Here is an 18194-nt window from a genome sequence, read left to right as displayed (position 1 = left end):
ATAGAAAAGGATCCATTCCGTCCATGTGAAGATGATGAAGATATTCTTGGTCCAGAAGTACCATATCTAAGTGCCATCGGTGCCCTTATGTACCTTACAAATTGTACAAGACCTGATATATCTTTTGTCGTGAATCTGTTGGCAAGATTTAGCACATATCCAACAAAGAGACACTAGAACGGAATTAAACATATATTCCGTTATATACGAGGAACGACAGACTTGGGACTTTTGTATTCAAAAGTTGCTAATCCAAGTATAATTGGTTATGCCGATGATGGATACTTATCTGATCCACACAAGGCAGGTTCCCAAACTGGATATGTATTTACTCGTGGAGGCACTGCAATATCTTGGCGTTCACAGAAACAAACGCTCGTAACAACTTCATCAAATCATGCCGAAATTATTGCACTACATGAAGCAAGTCGTGAATGTGTGTGGTTAAAATCAATGACCCAACATATCCAAATCTCATGCTGATTATCATTCGATGAGAAACATGTGATACTATATGAAGATAATGCTGCATGTGTTGCTCAAATGAAAGAAGGATACATAAAAAACGACAGAACTAAACATATTCCTCCTAAGTCCTTCGCATTCACCAAGGAGCTTGAGAAGAATAAATGTATTGATGTTCGTCACATTCAATCAAGTGAAAACCCATCAGATCTCTTCACAAAGGCACTTCCTACGTCAATATTCAGAAAGCACATATATAATATTGGGATGCGCAATCTACGAAATTTGTAAAGAATTGTTCGTGTCAACATGAGGGGGAGTTTACGTAGGGGTGGATTTTCGGTATACCGTGGCAAAAATATCGATATCAAAAAATTCATACCGGTACCGATACCGAAATTCCGAAATTTTTCTATGGAAAAAATTCACACCAATACCATAATGATACCGAAAAAAAATTCGATATACCGAAAAAATGTGGTATACCTAAAAAAATGTCGGTACGGTATGATTATTTTTCGGTAATTTCGGTATTTTTCCCACCCCTAAGTTTACGTGACTGCACTCTTTTTCCCTTACTATGGTTTGTATCCCAATGGGTTTTTCCTAGTAAGGTTTTTAACGAGGCAGTACAAAAACACGTAATGAAGACATCATCGTATCATGATCATCATCACAAGGGAGAGTGTTGAAAAATAATTTAAAATGTGTGTATTGAATATTTGAATGTTGAAAATAAGAGTTGTAAATATTGAAAATTAGTGTGTGATGATGTAGGTGATGATGAATTTTATTTTTGGATTATGTGTAAAGAAACTCTATAAATAGATCTCTCATTTGTGAAGAAAATCACAATTGAGTAGAGAGAAAAATATTATAAAGTGTGTAGTTTGGTAAATTTTGAGAGTTTGAGATTTTTACTTTTTACCATAAATTTTTACTTTTTCACGACAAAAAGCAAGGTTATCTGAATTTAATAAAAAGAATTATTGTAATCAATCTTTTGATACTCGTAAAAATATAATAAATGCATAAGTGTTGATATATTACATTTGCTTTTCATAGTTCAACGAAAGGCTTCGAGTTTTATATGCAGGAATAGTTGAGCCTAAATATATTAACGTTTCTTAAGCCAGCAAAACTTTTTAGTGCATCAGATCAGAAGAATTTCTCCCCATGTCTACTTGGCTGAGCTGATTATCATGGCTCTCTCTATCTGACTTGATAGGACAAGCACATACAACATATCATATCTATATAATCGCAAAAACTTGTGTGAGACGATCTCACGTGTCGTATTTGTGAGACGGATCTCTTATTTGGGTCATCCATGAAAAAGTATTTCTTTTTATGCTAAGAATATTACTTATTATTGTGAATATGAGTAGGGTTGACCCGTCTCACATATTATGATACGGTCTCATGAGACTCACTCCTATATAATAAGGTAATTAAACTTAAGATACGATATAAATAGATGTCAACAATATTGTTAGTCTTTCTGCATAATATTGAAACTACATACAGGCTTCCTATCATAGTTATAAGTACTACTCATTATAACTTACTAGGTGGTATTTAGACACACAAACTTCTCCTGCCTGCCTTGGTTGCCCAAGGTGGAAGTTGCAGAAAAGCAACAATCCAGGTCCTATAGCCTCATACACCATGCAAATGTCAAGCATAGAGGATTGATGTAGCTTTGCTTAAGACTCATTTTTGCAATAGTTTGTCTTTCCAGATGATCTAGATACACCGTATGATTTTTTTTCTCTCACTAGTATGATTAGAGCATTTTCTCAAGAACCAGGTAAGGTACAACGGCGAATTGCCTGTGATTAGTTTGCGTTGTTTACTCATGAACGAAGTGCTTTTCGCAATTTTCGAAGTTGAAATTGTGTTAGCCCGCTCCTCATCAGCTCCTCATGGATGGATGATGGATCATATAATCACAATTCAGATTTCTCCGTACAATTAAATAAAGGGAAGGCACAGATCCTTCTAACGTAGAAGGAAATGGGATTCGTGGGGAAGAGAGAAATATTGCCCAAGTACCGAGCTCTTGTATGACCAAACAATTCAAATGTTGCATAATTTCTGAACATTAAGTTGAACAAGGACTACAGAGACAAATTTTCAGTTCTCTTGAAGAAAAATTCTTGATTCTACATCACGACAACCTTTACAAGAGGAATTATTACAAATTACAGAGAATAAATCAAACAGATGCACACGCTACATTTCGTTCAGACTTTAATATCACAAACAACAAAAGTATATGAACAACAATCAATCATTTCAAGATTTTGCAGTGAACTTGTAGGATGAATAAGAAAGTGTACCACCGCTCCAGCTGCTGTGAATAAGCTCACCTCTCGTATTCCCTCCAGCCGCACCCATCGCCACGTGCAGCGGATAAAAATGTTCAGGCCTAGGATGCGCTGCCTTGGCATACGGCGCCTTGGCTTCATAATCATTCACATCTTCATATCTCCCATCGTAAAGAGCTTCCTTGATCCAATTATCGAACTCATAAGCCCACGGTGTCACCGAATTTCCAGCCTGGCGGTCCATCGACCGCAGATTATGGGTAGCGGAGCCTGACCCGACAATCAAAACACCTTCGTCTTTCAGCGGCACCAGCGCCTTCCCCATATTAAAATGGTGGTACGCATCCTTCTCCGTCTGCACGGAGAGCTGGCACACGGGGATGTCCGCCTCCGGGTACATCAGCATCAGCGGTACCCATGCGCCGTGATCCAGTCCACGTTTCTTGTCCACGTGCACGCGCTTGAATCCCGATTCGGAAAGCACCTCCTTCACCCTGCTCGCCAATTTCGGAGCGCCGGGAGCCGGGTACTTGAGCTTGTACATCTTCTCCGGGAAGTTGTAGAAATCGTAGATGGTTTCACTGGGACCCTCCACGGCGTTAACCTCAGGATCGTCCGTCTCCCAGTGGCCCGATATTATCAAAATCGCTTTGGGTTTCTCCGGAAACACCTTCTGCTGGAATGCTTTGAGGAACCCACGCGCCGGGAGGGAATCGTCAATGGAAAGCGTTGGCGAGCCATGGGAAATGTAAAAGGTCTCTGTCATCATCTTGTTCTTCGTCGATAGATATATTACCAACTTTCAGCGAAAACACAAACACCCGATTGCGTATATATACAAGAGAGATTTTGCGTTCGTTCCGTGGGAGGTTCCTACCATTCTCATGTTGACTTTTTCTTCACGTCCCAAACTTTGCTTCTCCAACCAACCAGCCTTTTCCGTAACGCTATGTTTGGATAAGAAAAAAATGAGATTTGGATTTCGATTTAAAATTCTATTTTGGTGTTAAAGTAAAAATTTTAAATGTAATTAAAATTAAGTGGATCTCATGTGACATCGTTTCACGGATCTTAATCTGTGAGACGGCCTAACCCTACTCATATTCACAATAAAAAGTAATACTCTTAGCATAAAAAGTAATACATTTTTATGGATGACCCAAATAAGAGACTCGTCTCACAAATACGACCCGTGAGACCGTCTCACACAAGTTTTTGCCATTAAAATTTAATTATTTTACATTAAATAAATCTTGTATTGTTATTTTAATATTTATATAAATATTTCTATTTTTTTATGATGAAAAAAAATTATTTTCAAACATATAAACAATATTTAAAATTAAATTTATCAAATGTTGATAAATTAAGTTTTTACTATTAAAATAATAAATATTTTGTATTATTTATAGATTTTTTAATATAAAAATATTTAAAATTTATTTTGAAATAATTTTCTCAAAAATATATATGTTATAAATGTTTGTGAGTTTATAATATGTATTTTTGGATAAATGGTATTATATAAAATTTGAGAAGAAAATTTATAAAAAGTTATAAAAATGTATTAGTAAAAATACTTTTATTTCTTTTTATCACTCAAGTTCCATGAAATCTCATTAAATCTTACATATTTTTCAAAGATTTCATCTAGTTAAATAAAATCTCGTCAAATTCTACCAAATACAAATCTCATTTTGAAATTTCATCTATCGAAATATTAAATTGATATTTTCAATTTTAAATCCTCTTGAATTCCATGATTCCAAACACATTCTAACTGCATCTTTATTGTATTATTTTAATATTAAGAAGTTTTCTATTACGTCTGCCATTGCGCATTTGAACTTAGCGCTATTAACACGAAACTTCTAAAAGAATAGAGCACACTATCTTAAGTTAATTAACTTGCAGAAGATAAGGAAAATGATAGAGGCACCCTATCAAATCTTCAACGAGACTTTGTTACGACGGTGGTAGGATTGTAGAGTAGTTTATGTTTCTCTTTGATTTTGATTGTAATTCGTCAAGAGATGTCTTGTCTGGTTGAGTGATATATTTTATTCACGGAATAAAGAAAAAACTTGATACATTGTCATATATTTGTCATACATGTCCTGCTGCCGACTGGACTGGTTGCTGGCTACATGTTCCCTTCCCGGTTAGTAACTTCGATCCCAAGTCCATATTTAGCCATTGGACACATGCTTTCTATGACTTATAATAATGGATTAAACATGTCTATTTGCAACATAACAGACTATCATGTCAAGAAAACGGAAAAACAGACTACCGAATTTAGCAAGTCATTTACAGCAGTATAAATACAATAAAAAAAGATTATGTTCTCCTCAAAAGTGGAGGCTGATGGGGGAAGTCAGATAACTTCGGTAAATATAAAAAATTATATTCAGGCTAACGGACTTTTGCTGTACTTTTCAATTTCATTTTGCATAAAACTTTTAGTGTTGTAATGTTTTAGGAACTTGAAATATCGACCTGTTTGATATGTTTAATCTCGAGACTATTATTTTGCGGGAAGAGTCGAGCGACACTATACCTACAAATATCTTAGAAGCGCAAATTAAGGATTCTAAAAGATTCGCCGAGAGTGATAAGAGTAGAAAAGGCAAAATCTAAAACATAAATTTTACCCCAAAAGAAATTTAATGGAGTAAAAGGAAACGGTGACCTATTTCAATTTCAAATGTGGAACGTACCCTCATTTTTTGAGGCAGCTTGGAGACAAACCAATGAACCGAAGAGCATCACTTGCAAAAGTTGTCACCTCCTAATATACTTCAACATGGTATCAGTGAATCGCACAAACTACAATATCTACTATAGAACGTCACAAAGCTCAAACAAACCATCGTGGATCACGAGAACAAGGAATAACACAGCCAAGCTAAAATAATATGACTCAAAGTTTAGAATTCATATGATCATTGATATCCAACTGAAACAAAAGCAAAACTCTTGGGCCACCTTGGCAGAACCAAAGCACCCCAGACCATAAAACACACAAGAAAAACACAAATTTAACAATGAGTATGCTGTGAACTCTGCCACCGCCTATCGAGTACCCAAGTCTGGGATATAATTCTCGATTGACAAGGTACAGAACTACAACGTAACCACCAGAAGACTTCACCTAATAAAGCCATACATATAAGAGCAAAGTTTTTAGGTGAGATTTTATTGAAATAAAGTTTTGTTGCCCTAGAAATAAAATCAATAACCTGCACGGTTCACTTCCCACCCTTCTTAGCAGCAGACTTGGTCACCTTGGCACCTGTAGGATCCTTTTTCTCCACACTCTTAATAACACCAACAGCAACCGTCTGACGCATGTCACGGACAGCAAAACGGCCAAGAGGAGGGTACTCAGAAAAAGTTTCCACCACCATGGGTTTGGTAGGAATCATCTTAACGAAACCAGCATCGCCATTCTTCAAGAATTTGGGTTCCTTTTCGAGCTCTTTACCTGAACGTCTGTCGATCTTTGTTAAGAGTTCAGCAAACTTAACCGCAATGTGGGAGGTGTGACAGTCGAGCACTGGAGCATATCCATTTCCAATCTGGCCAGGGTGGTTCATGATGATGACCTGGGCGGTGAAGTTCGCAGCTTCCTTTGCAGGATCATCCTTGGAGTTTGATGCAACATAGCCACGCTTAAGATCCTTGACAGCAACATTCTTCACGTTGAACCCAACATTGTCACCAGGAAGAGCCTCAGGAAGGGATTCGTGGTGCATCTCAACTGACTTGACCTCAGTGGTCAAACCAGTAGGGGCAAATGTGACGACCATACTAGGCTTCAAAACACCTGTCTCGACACGGCCCACAGGGACAGTACCAATTCCACCGATTTTGTAAACATCCTGAAGTGGGAGACGGAGGGGCTTGTCTGATGGCCTTTTGGGCTCCGTGATCAAGTCCAGTGCATCAAGGAGGGTTGGGCCCTTGTACCAATCGAGGTTTGTCGACCTCTCAATCATGTTATCTCCCTCAAAACCAGAAATGGGGACGAATGGAATCTTGTCAGGATTGTAGCCAACTTTCTTGAGGTAGGAAGACACCTCCTTCACAATTTCATCGTATCTAGCTTTTGAGTATTTTGGTGTGGTGGCGTCCATCTGTACAATCGTTGACATCAACAGTTTAGAGAACATAACTATTAAAAATAAAGACATTATTCACATGGTTAAGTAAATAAAAATGAGGAAATTGTCTCACTTTGTTGCAGCAACAAATCATTTGCTTGACCCCGAGAGTGAAGGCAAGCAATGCATGCTCACGGGTCTGACCATCCTTCGAGATACCAGCTTCGAAACCACCAGTGGTAGAGTCAATAATCAGAACAGCACAATCAGCCTGGGAAGTACCAGTAATCATATTCTTGATAAAGTCACGGTGTCCAGGAGCATCGATGACAGTGCAATAATACTTGGTGGTCTCAAACTTCCATAGAGCGATATCAATTGTGATTCCACGCTCACGTTCAGCCTTAAGCTTGTCAAGAACCCAGGCATACTTGAATGACCTCTTGTTCATCTCAGCGGCCTCCTTCTCAAACCTTTCAATAACACGCTTGTCAATACCACCAAGCTTGTAGATTAGGTGACCAGTGGTGGTTGACTTCCCAGAGTCGACATGGCCAATAACCACAATGCTAATGTGAACCTTTTCCTTACCCATAGTGAATGTCTACAAGCTGCAAATATATCAAAATAAGTATAACTGGAACCAAGATTTCTCTCATACAGAGGATCATAAAATTGATTCATTTCGGAATTATTACAAATAACAATCTCATAAGCACGATTTCATAAAAAATATACAAAAAATCATAGAATTTCAATTGGTACATCTAATGGGTCAGATTTTGTACCAACGAAAAGGAATCTAGAGTACCAGATGGATCTTGTAGTTAAAATCTTTATGAAACTTGAAAATAGCATTTGCAATTCCGGAGCCACAAAGCAAGTTTTCTGGGTAACAGTCTTTTATTTTTTAATAACTTTTTCTAAAACCTTCTTAGCCTAACTCACCATTTAGAAGGGGGAAAACCCCTCGTGTTAATCAGTGGATTGCTGAAACATTAACACACAACAAACACAGAAAATCCATGATAGATAAAAATCTGCAACACCTTTCAACAAAACACGTGCAACAAGATAATACGAATAAATTAATCTATCTAAATATTACATATCATCAAATCTGAGAACCCCGATTGCATAGACAACATTTGAGAATAAAATCACTATCGAATGAATTTAAAAGCGAAAAACCGAAAAATTGTTATCCTGGGAGAAAAAATGGAAAAGATGTCCAACCTTTTCTGAAGAGATCGATGGATATCGAAACCGAGGCCGACGATAAAGAAATGAACTGCAGAGGGTTTCTGACGAGGCTTCTGATGGTTTATATACCCGCCAGGCACAAGGTGCTAGGGCTTCTAAAAAAGCTGGATTCATTGACATTTACTAGAATGCCCTTTCATACTTAACAATTAACTAGAGAGATAATATTATTTTTTAAATTTATTACGCTTTTTATTTTTAATTTTAACAATATATATAAATTAATTACATATACCACCCCGAAGTTTATCATAATTGAACAATACCCAACTACTTTGAAAATCATATAGATCTACTAGGGTTTGTATCAAACTTATATTTACAGCCTTTAACTTTAAAAATTATATATATAATCTCCGAAATATATGTCAATCATACAATTATTTATCATATGTGATAGACAAAAATTTGTGTCAGACGGTCTTACAGGTCATATTTTGTGAGACAGATATCTTATTTGGGTCATCCATTTAAAAAAAATTATTTTTTGTGTAAAGAATATTACTTTTATTGTGAAGATCGATAGTGTTGACCCGTCTCATAGATGAAAATTCGTGAGACCGTCTCACAAGATATCTATTCTATATGATATTCTAAAAATGAGTTCAATCTAGTTTTATTTTAAATATTTTAAAATGAAAATTAACAAAAACAATTAAAATGAAAAAAAACAAAACAATTAAATTTCAAATTATAATTATATTTTTTTGATTTTATCGATGTCAATTTTAAAATACATCGAGTAAAATATCATGTTTTGATTTTTAACATTTACAACCAAAATTAAAAAAATTGGTTACATTTTATTTTTATATTTATATTTTGTACTTTTTACCATCATGGACCCGATTTGCAGTGGAAAAAAAGGCTTGACTTGTATGCAAGCGTACGAGCGCGACCTGTACGCGTCGAATGTCGGACCGATCAAGGCAAAAATCGCCTAGCAGTCTATGCCATTTTTTGTTACATTTTTCAGATGAGACCTTTCACATGCCCTTGAGACCTTTCGCATGGCATAACTGTTGGTGCTTCATCTCCCCAACTGGGGGAGCAAATCATGGGCCCGATTTGCAGTGGAAAAAAAGGCTTGACTTGTGTGCAAGCGTACGAGCGCGACCTGTATGCGTCGAATGTCAGACCGATCAAGGCAAAAATCGTCTAGCAGTCTATGTCATTTTTTGTTACTTTTTTCAGATGAGACCTTTCACATGCCCTTGAGACCTTTCGCATGGCATAACTGTTGGTGCTTCATCTCCCCAACTGTTGAGCCTAGCCTAAAATGCTACCGAAAATCCACTTTCTCTCACTATACTTCTGCGTTCTGTTGAACTTCTGTTCTGCTACAGTAGTTCTGTTCTGCTACAGTACTGCTTCTGCTGCTCTGCTTCTGCTCTCTTCACTGATAAAGTTCAGGTACTGATTTTGTTCGCTAGCATAGTGCTTTGTGTTGCAACTCTGTTGGTTTGCCCGTTGTATCCTGGGAAACAGACGTCCGTTGAATCCTCGAAGCACATACCGGAGAGAGCGAATCTGTTTTAAAGAAACTGTACAAGCTACAGGCCTCGGTTTGATTAAATTAAGCATTATACTATTGTTTTCTTCAAGATACTGATTTGCTGGTTTATACATTAGTCTTTCTCTACTGTGAATAGTACGCTTGTTTGGATTGTTGCATATCTGTACTGTTTTTTCATATATTTTGAACAACAATGACATCCGTCTATTAAAATATTAATCATGTCATCTATTGAATTTGCAGTTCCATCATATCTAATATTTATATGCCAACTCAACGGTGATTATATAAATATCAATATTAAACATATATATAGGCAAGAACAATATATATTAAAGTACTGTTTGAATTGATACGTTGTTGTGTGTTTTGTTATTTTTATTAGACAATAATTCTAGGAATTTCATATTAAAGAATTCAATTAAAAGTTAAAGAAAAACCTAGATATTTTTTTAAGAAAACTTTAAAATTATAATTAAATACCTTAATTTTTATATACACTAGCTATTATGGCACGCACTTTGTATGTGTTTAAATTAATATTATATGATGAGTCTGTGTAATGTATTTTTTCAAAAAAAAAATTTACGTTTTAGTGATGTTATAAATTGAGCGTCAATTCGAGCGAGTCATATTGAAAAATGAGTTTTGTAAAAAAATTAACAAGTCGAACCTGACCAGAAACAACGCGATCAATCTGACCAACTCGATTTGATTTATTATTATATAATATAAATATATTATTCTTTTATTTTTAATAATATAATTAAAAAAAATTAAAATAAAATAAAATATCAAAATATCAAATGACATAACAATAATAATATTTTAATTTAAATACATAATAACAAAATTTAGCCTAAATCTGGTACTAATTATATTCCATATATGTACATATTTAAGTTTAAGAGCATAATAATAATTTTCTAAACTATTAATTAATGATTAGGTCTCTTGTAAGAATGTCTCACGAATCTTTATCTGTGAGACAGGTCAACCCTACCGATATTCACAATAAAAAATAATACTTTTAGCATAAAAAGTAATATTTTTAATGAATTGCCCAAATAAAAGATATTTCTCACAAAATATGACCCGTGAGTCCTCAGTCGCATAAGTAGCAACCTGCACGCTGAGCCCCTTTTCTCCTCGACCCACAGAGACAAAATGAATGCAGGCTCTTTTGAACCTTGCTCCAGCCGGGATGGTAAATAAAAAGGGTAAGAGGCTAAGGCCTTTAGTCTTTTGATTATAGCAGGGGTCGCGAGCCTTCTTAACCACCTAGAGGATGGGCTAGGGGGAAACTAAATCACTAAATCGAAGTTTGCTTCAATCGGATAATTTTTTCTCACACAATTTTTTGTCATAATTAATACATAAAAGAAACAATTATTTAGAAAAACTTGAAACATCACGGTACAAAATTATGATATGAGTGTAGTAAAAAGTCTTCGAGCCACAAAGTAACTTTCAAGTTTCAAATTTCATATATTTATTGTTTTTTGCATTTTTTTTTTCTGAACCAAATTATGAAACAACATGAGAAATTAAAAAATATATAAGAATTTTTTTTAAAAAAATAGTAATTTGCAAATTTTAACTAACTTGCTTTTCAATGTCATGTGTCAATAGTAACATTAGAAATATCAATATTTCGTTGTCACGTCAAACTTGTACTTTATTGTTTCTAATTCAATTCAAAATCTAAATAATTTTTAAAATGATCAATAATCGACTATGAAATAAAATGGTGAGATAAAAATAGAACAAACGACGGTATGGGTTTGACCTAATATCACCCGAAGCCAAATCATCCGAACCCTAACTCGGTATTTTTAGGGCCGGTTGGATAGTCGATGTAATTCTTTACACACCTAGATGTTATTTTAATTTTTCATTCAATTACTTATAATTCCTAATAGATATGAAAAAAAAATCGTAAATGTTTTAATCTTAATAGATATTGTCCTTTTTAAAATTCGATATTATCTTTGAATACAGTTTTATATCATTTCGCAATCAAATAATAAAATTTAAATACCATCGATCAAATTGGGAAAAAAATAGTTTAAAGCCAATAAAAAAAGTCAAATAATTGAAATATGACTTTGATAATTGCAAAATTTGAGAAAGATAATCAATAAAAAAATCGATCAAGACTTAGATTAAATAATCACAATTTCTCTAATTTTGAAATAAGAGGTCATAAAATACGAAGAGTGGAATCAAATGGTCGAGAAGTGGAAGTTGTGGGATTTGACATCTTTGTCCTCTGACGAAAGATATAAATTTGTATTTTTGGGTTAAATAAATTATTATAGATATTTCAACTTTAATATATAATAAAATATATCTGACAAAATTGGAGTTGTGGCGTGTGGGGACTGGATAGGGCTGCAAACGAATCGAACATGTTCGCGAGTTTTTCAAGCCGGCTCGATAAATATTCGATTCGTATACGAACTTATCGAATTTGAGCCGAACTCGAACACGTTCGAACTTTTTTTCGAGCCGAACTCGAGCCCAAATTATTTTGTTCGATAGCTCGCGAATAGTTCGCGAGCCTTAATATTTTATTAATATAATATAATTATATATATATATATACATTTCGAATATTTCGAGCATTTCGAGCTTTCAAACATTAATATCCGAGCAATAATTCGAATAGTTCACGAATATATTCGAATATTTCGAGCCGAACTCGAACTTCATTTCGAGCCGAGCTCAAGCCCAAATATTTGAAATTATCGAACTTCGAATCGAGCTCGAACTCGAATATACCTATTTCGAGCCGAATTCGAGCCTGACTTTTTTACTATTATTCGGCTCGATTCGGTTCGTTTGCACCCCTAGGACTGGAGATAACCGTAGGATTGTTTGATCCAGCTCGTTGGGCATAACGTCACTGTCCATTCAACATGACCGACCCAAAGCTTAAGTATGAAGCTATTGTTGAAAATATAATATTAAAATATGTATGTTGAATGTTGAAAATTAGGTAAAATTAGGTGTTGAATATTGAAAATTAGTGTGTGATGATGTATGTAATGAGGTAATTTATTTTGGAATATTTGTATATGAAACTCTATAAATAGAGCACTCATTTGTGAATGAAATAACAATTGAGTTGAGAGAAAAATATTATAAAGTGTGTAGTTTGATAATTTTGAGAGTTTGAGATTTTTACTTTTTACCGTAAATTTTTACTTTTTCACAACACGTTATCAGCACGAAGCTCTAAAAGTCCTACATATTTTCCAAGCTCCAAACAGAAGAAAAAGGTAACAAAAGTAATTATATTTATTTTACTGTTATTTGTTTATTGTGTATTTATTTAATATACAATATAATGTTATTATTAGAAATAATAAAAATAAATTTTTCATAAACTTGTTATAAATCCTGGGAGGATGTTAAGACGACATCCCACACTCCCGGCAAGGGATACGACAAGTATAAAAGCCTATAAGGCTTTTAAACAAAATAAATTATGACATTCGTTATAATATTATGATATGATATATATAATTATTTAAACATGTCTCATATTATATATACCATATTATTACCATAAAATTATACAAATACATACATTTATTCTTTTATTCACCAACGGTAACAAAACGGCTAGTTTTTGCCCTATAAATATGATCTCTCAAACTCATTCAATCACCCCAACTTTCTCTTCTTCTCTAAAAATTATTCTTCATCAAATTTTCGGAGAAAAAAAGAAGATGGCTTTCGCAAGGTTATTTTTAATTATTTTAGTTATCATACTCACGAGTCTTGTATTTATCGGAGAATATCCTCCTCGTGTGTTTTCTTTATTTTTACTGAATACTTGTACTTGTTGTTTATCCATTACTTTGTATTGCAATATTCATTAACTAATAAAATGCATCGTGATTTTTAGTACCACCATGGCAAACTTGACAAAGCTCGAATTCATCGCTCTTGACATTACTGGGAAAAATTATATGCCATGGACTCTAGATGTAGAAATGCATCTTGAGTCATTGGGTCTAAGCGAGACCATTAAAGAAAATGGCATATGCACGTCACAAGAAAAGGCAAGAGCCATAATATTTTTACGTCGACATCTCGACGATGGATTGAAATGTGAATATCTGACTGAAAAAAATCACATGGCTTTGTGGAAGGGATTAAAAGAAAGATTTGAACATATAAGAGAAGTTATACTTCCGACCGCCCGGGATGAATGGAATACATTAAGATTCCAAGACTTTAAAAAAGTCAGTGATTACAATTCGGCGATGTATAGAATAATCTCGCAATTGAAATTTTGTGGCCATGAGATTACTGAATCTGAGATGCTTGAAAAAACATTTTCCACATTTCATGCATCAAATATTACTCTACAGCAACAATATAGAGTACGTGGATTTGCCAGATATTCTGAACTCATCGCCTGTCTTCTTGTGGCGGAAAAGAACAACGAGCTTCTAGTGAGAAATCATCAGTCCCGACCCACTGAATCAACAGCATTTCCCGAAGTAAATGCTGTAAATAAAAATGAATTTAAACCTCGAAACCAAAATCAAATTCAAAGACAAGATTTTGGTCGAGGTCGAGGTCGAGGTCGTGGACGTGGACGTGGACGTGGACGTGGATTTGGTCGTGGTCGTGGTCGAGGCCGTGGTTTTGAAAATAATAGAGATAGTTATTTTTATAACTCATCTCAAAAGAGCGTCCCAAACCATCCACAGAAAAGGCATCATGAGAATACAAGTGTTAATGAGGATCACTCAAAAAGATATGAAAGTTCTTGTTACAGATGTGGTACTCCAGGACATTGGTCCAAAGTTTGTCGAGCTCCTGAGCACCTTTGTAAACTTTATAAAGAATCATTAAAGGGGAAAGAAAAGGAGACCAACTTCACTGAACGCAGTGACCGTTTGAGTGATTCAACTCATCTTGATGCTGGTGATTTTATGAATGATTTCTCTGGAAATGATCAACATGTTGGTGGGATAGAATTGAACAATTTTGATGCTGCAGATTTTCTAAATGATTTTTCTGAAAATGAACAATATAGTGGTAGAATATAAATGTACAATAATTTGTTTTTCATGTATTCATAGAATAATGTTTTATATTATAATTATGATATGTGTTATATTTAAATATATATTGCCAGTAATTTATTTCATTGCATATTTTTTTTGAAGTTCAAATATGGAAAATGCAATGAGCAAAACTGAAGTTTGCATACCCGATAGTGGTACAACGCACACTATCCTCCGAGATAAAAGATATTTCTTGGAACTAAAACCAACAAAAACAACGGTGAATACAATATCAGGTCCTGTAGACTTGATTAAAGGATGTGGTAAAACACAATTTTTGTTACCTAATGGTACAAAATTTTTGATCAATGATGCTTTATATTCACCACAATCGAAAAGAAATTTGTTGAGTTTTAATGATATATATTCCCATGGGTATGATACTCAAACAATGAATGAAGGGAATGAGAAATATATGTGTCTTATCACATATAAATCAGGAAAGAAATATGTGATTGAAAAATTACCAATGCTCCCTACTGGATTGCATTATACACATATAAGTCCCATTGAATCAAACATGGTAGTTGATAATTCTTCGATATTAACCAATTGGCATGATCGATTGGGACATCCTGGTTCAACAATGATGCGAAGAATTATAGAAAATACACATGGTCATCCGTTGAAAGACCAGAAGATCTTTCAGAATAATAAGTTTCAATGTAAAGCTTGTTCTCTCGGAAAACTTATTATAAGACCATCACCAGGCAAAATCCAAACTGAATCACCAATGTTTCTTGAACGTATTCAGGGTGATATTTGTGGACCAATCCATCCACCATGTGGACCATTCAGATACTTTATGGTATTGATTGATGCCTCCAGCAGATGGTCACATGTATGTTTATTATCAACTCGAAATGTTGCATTTGCAAGATTACTTGCTCAAATAATAAAATTGAGAAATCAATTTCCCGATTATACAATCAAGAAAATTAGACTTGATAATGCTGGTGAATTTACTTCCCAGACTTTCAATGATTATTGTATGTCTATGGGAATCATTGTTGAGTATCCTGTTGCTCATGTACATACACAGAATGGATTGGCTGAATCATTGATTAAACGTCTGCAAATGATTGCTAGACCAATGATTATGAAAACAAAACTCCCTATTTCTATATGGGGACATGCAATTTTACATGCCGCTGCATTATTCGGCTCGATTCGGTTCGTTTGCACCCCTAGGACTGGAGATAACCGTAGATTGTTTGATCCAGCTCGTTGGGCATAACGTCACTGTCCATTCAACATGACCGACCCAAAGCTTAAGTATGAAGCTATTGTTGAAAATATAATATTAAAATATGTATGTTGAATGTTGAAAATTAGGTAAAATTAGGTGTTGAATATTGAAAATTAGTGTGTGATGATGTATGTAATGAGGTAATTTGTTTTGGAATATTTGTATATGAAACTCTATAAATAGAGCACTCATTTGTGAATGAAATAACAATTGAGTTGAGAGAAAAATATTATAAAGTGTGTAGTTTGATAATTTTGAGAGTTTGAGATTTTTACTTTTTACCGTAAATTTTTACTTTTTCACAACACGTTATCAGCACGAAGCTCTAAAAGTCCTACATATTTTCCAAGCTCCAAACAGAAGAAAAAGGTAACAAAAGTAATTATATTTATTTTACTGTTATTTGTTTATTGTGTATTTATTTAATATACAATATAATGTTATTATTAGAAATAATAAAAATAAATTTTTCATAAACTTGTTATAAATCCTGGGAGGATGTTAAGACGACATCCCACACTCCCGGCAAGGGATACGACAAGTATAAAAGCCTATAAGGTTTTTAAACAAAATAAATTATGACATTCGTTATAATATTATGATATGATATATATAATTATTTAAACATGTCTCATATTATATATACCATATTATTACCATAAAATTATACAAATACATACATTTATTCTTTTATTCACCAACGGTAACAAAACGGCTAGTTTTTGCCCTATAAATATGATCTCTCAAACTCATTCAATCACCCCAACTTTCTCTTCTTCTCTAAAAATTATTCTTCATCAAATTTTCGGAGAAAAAAAGAAGATGGCTTTCGCAAGGTTATTTTTAATTATTTTAGTTATCATACTCACGAGTCTTGTATTTATCGGAGAATATCCTCCTCGTGTGTTTTCTTTATTTTTATGAATACTTGTACTTGTTGTTTATCCATTACTTTGTATTGCAATATTCATTAACTAATAAAATGCATCGTGATTTTTAGTACCACCATGGCAAACTTGACAAAGCTCGAATTCATCGCTCTTGACATTACTGGGAAAAATTATATGCCATGGACTCTAGATGTAGAAATGCATCTTGAGTCATTGGGTCTAAGCGAGACCATTAAAGAAAATGGCATATGCACGTCACAAGAAAAGGCAAGAGCCATAATATTTTTACGTCGACATCTCGACGATGGATTGAAATGTGAATATCTGACTGAAAAAAATCACATGGCTTTGTGGAAGGGATTAAAAGAAAGATTTGAACATATAAGAGAAGTTATACTTCCGACCGCCCGGGATGAATGGAATACATTAAGATTCCAAGACTTTAAAAAAGTCAGTGATTACAATTCGGCGATGTATAGAATAATCTCGCAATTGAAATTTTGTGGCCATGAGATTACTGAATCTGAGATGCTTGAAAAAACATTTTCCACATTTCATGCATCAAATATTACTCTACAGCAACAATATAGAGTACGTGGATTTGCCAGATATTCTGAACTCATCGCCTGTCTTCTTGTGGCGGAAAAGAACAACGAGCTTCTAGTGAGAAATCATCAGTCCCGACCCACTGAATCAACAGCATTTCCCGAAGTAAATGCTGTAAATAAAAATGAATTTAAACCTCGAAACCAAAATCAAATTCAAAGACAAGATTTTGGTCGAGGTCGAGGTCGAGGTCGTGGACGTGGACGTGGACGTGGACGTGGATTTGGTCGTGGTCGTGGTCGAGGCCGTGGTTTTGAAAATAATAGAGATAGTTATTTTTATAACTCATCTCAAAAGAGCGTCCCAAACCATCCACAGAAAAGGCATCATGAGAATACAAGTGTTAATGAGGATCACTCAAAAAGATATGAAAGTTCTTGTTACAGATGTGGTACTCCAGGACATTGGTCCAAAGTTTGTCGAGCTCCTGAGCACCTTTGTAAACTTTATAAAGAATCATTAAAGGGGAAAGAAAAGGAGACCAACTTCACTGAACGCAGTGACCGTTTGAGTGATTCAACTCATCTTGATGCTGGTGATTTTATGAATGATTTCTCTGGAAATGATCAACATGTTGGTGGGATAGAATTGAACAATTTTGATGCTGCAGATTTTCTAAATGATTTTTCTGAAAATGAACAATATAGTGGTAGAATATAAATGTACAATAATTTGTTTT

At 34.4% G+C, this 18194-nt stretch overlaps 2 protein-coding genes across 2 annotated transcripts; both read right to left on the bottom strand.

The window, feature by feature from the left end:
- Positions 1-2543: 2543 nt before the first annotated feature.
- Positions 2544-3747, bottom strand: LOC140835070 (4,5-DOPA dioxygenase extradiol-like). The gene has a single exon (XM_073200398.1). It carries the CDS (start codon positions 3562-3564, stop codon positions 2764-2766), a length of 801 nt encoding a protein of 266 aa, XP_073056499.1. The 5' UTR covers positions 3565-3747; the 3' UTR covers positions 2544-2763.
- Positions 3748-5690: 1943 nt separating this feature from the next.
- LOC140835062 (elongation factor 1-alpha-like) lies at positions 5691-8272 on the bottom strand. The gene is made up of 3 exons (XM_073200389.1): positions 8138-8272; positions 7035-7512; positions 5691-6934 (listed from the first exon to the last, which is right to left on the bottom strand). Exons 2-3 carry the CDS (start codon positions 7494-7496, stop codon positions 6047-6049), a joined length of 1350 nt encoding a protein of 449 aa, XP_073056490.1. The 5' UTR covers positions 7497-7512; positions 8138-8272; the 3' UTR covers positions 5691-6046.
- Between the last annotated feature and the right edge of the window lie 9922 nt (positions 8273-18194).

This window comes from Primulina eburnea, chromosome 1 (genome assembly GCF_022965805.1).
Source record: "Primulina eburnea isolate SZY01 chromosome 1, ASM2296580v1, whole genome shotgun sequence".
Lineage (NCBI taxonomy): Eukaryota > Viridiplantae > Streptophyta > Magnoliopsida > Lamiales > Gesneriaceae > Primulina > Primulina eburnea.
The sequence above is the reverse complement of the archived record's forward strand: the minus strand, read 5'-3'. Positions and strand labels throughout refer to the sequence as shown.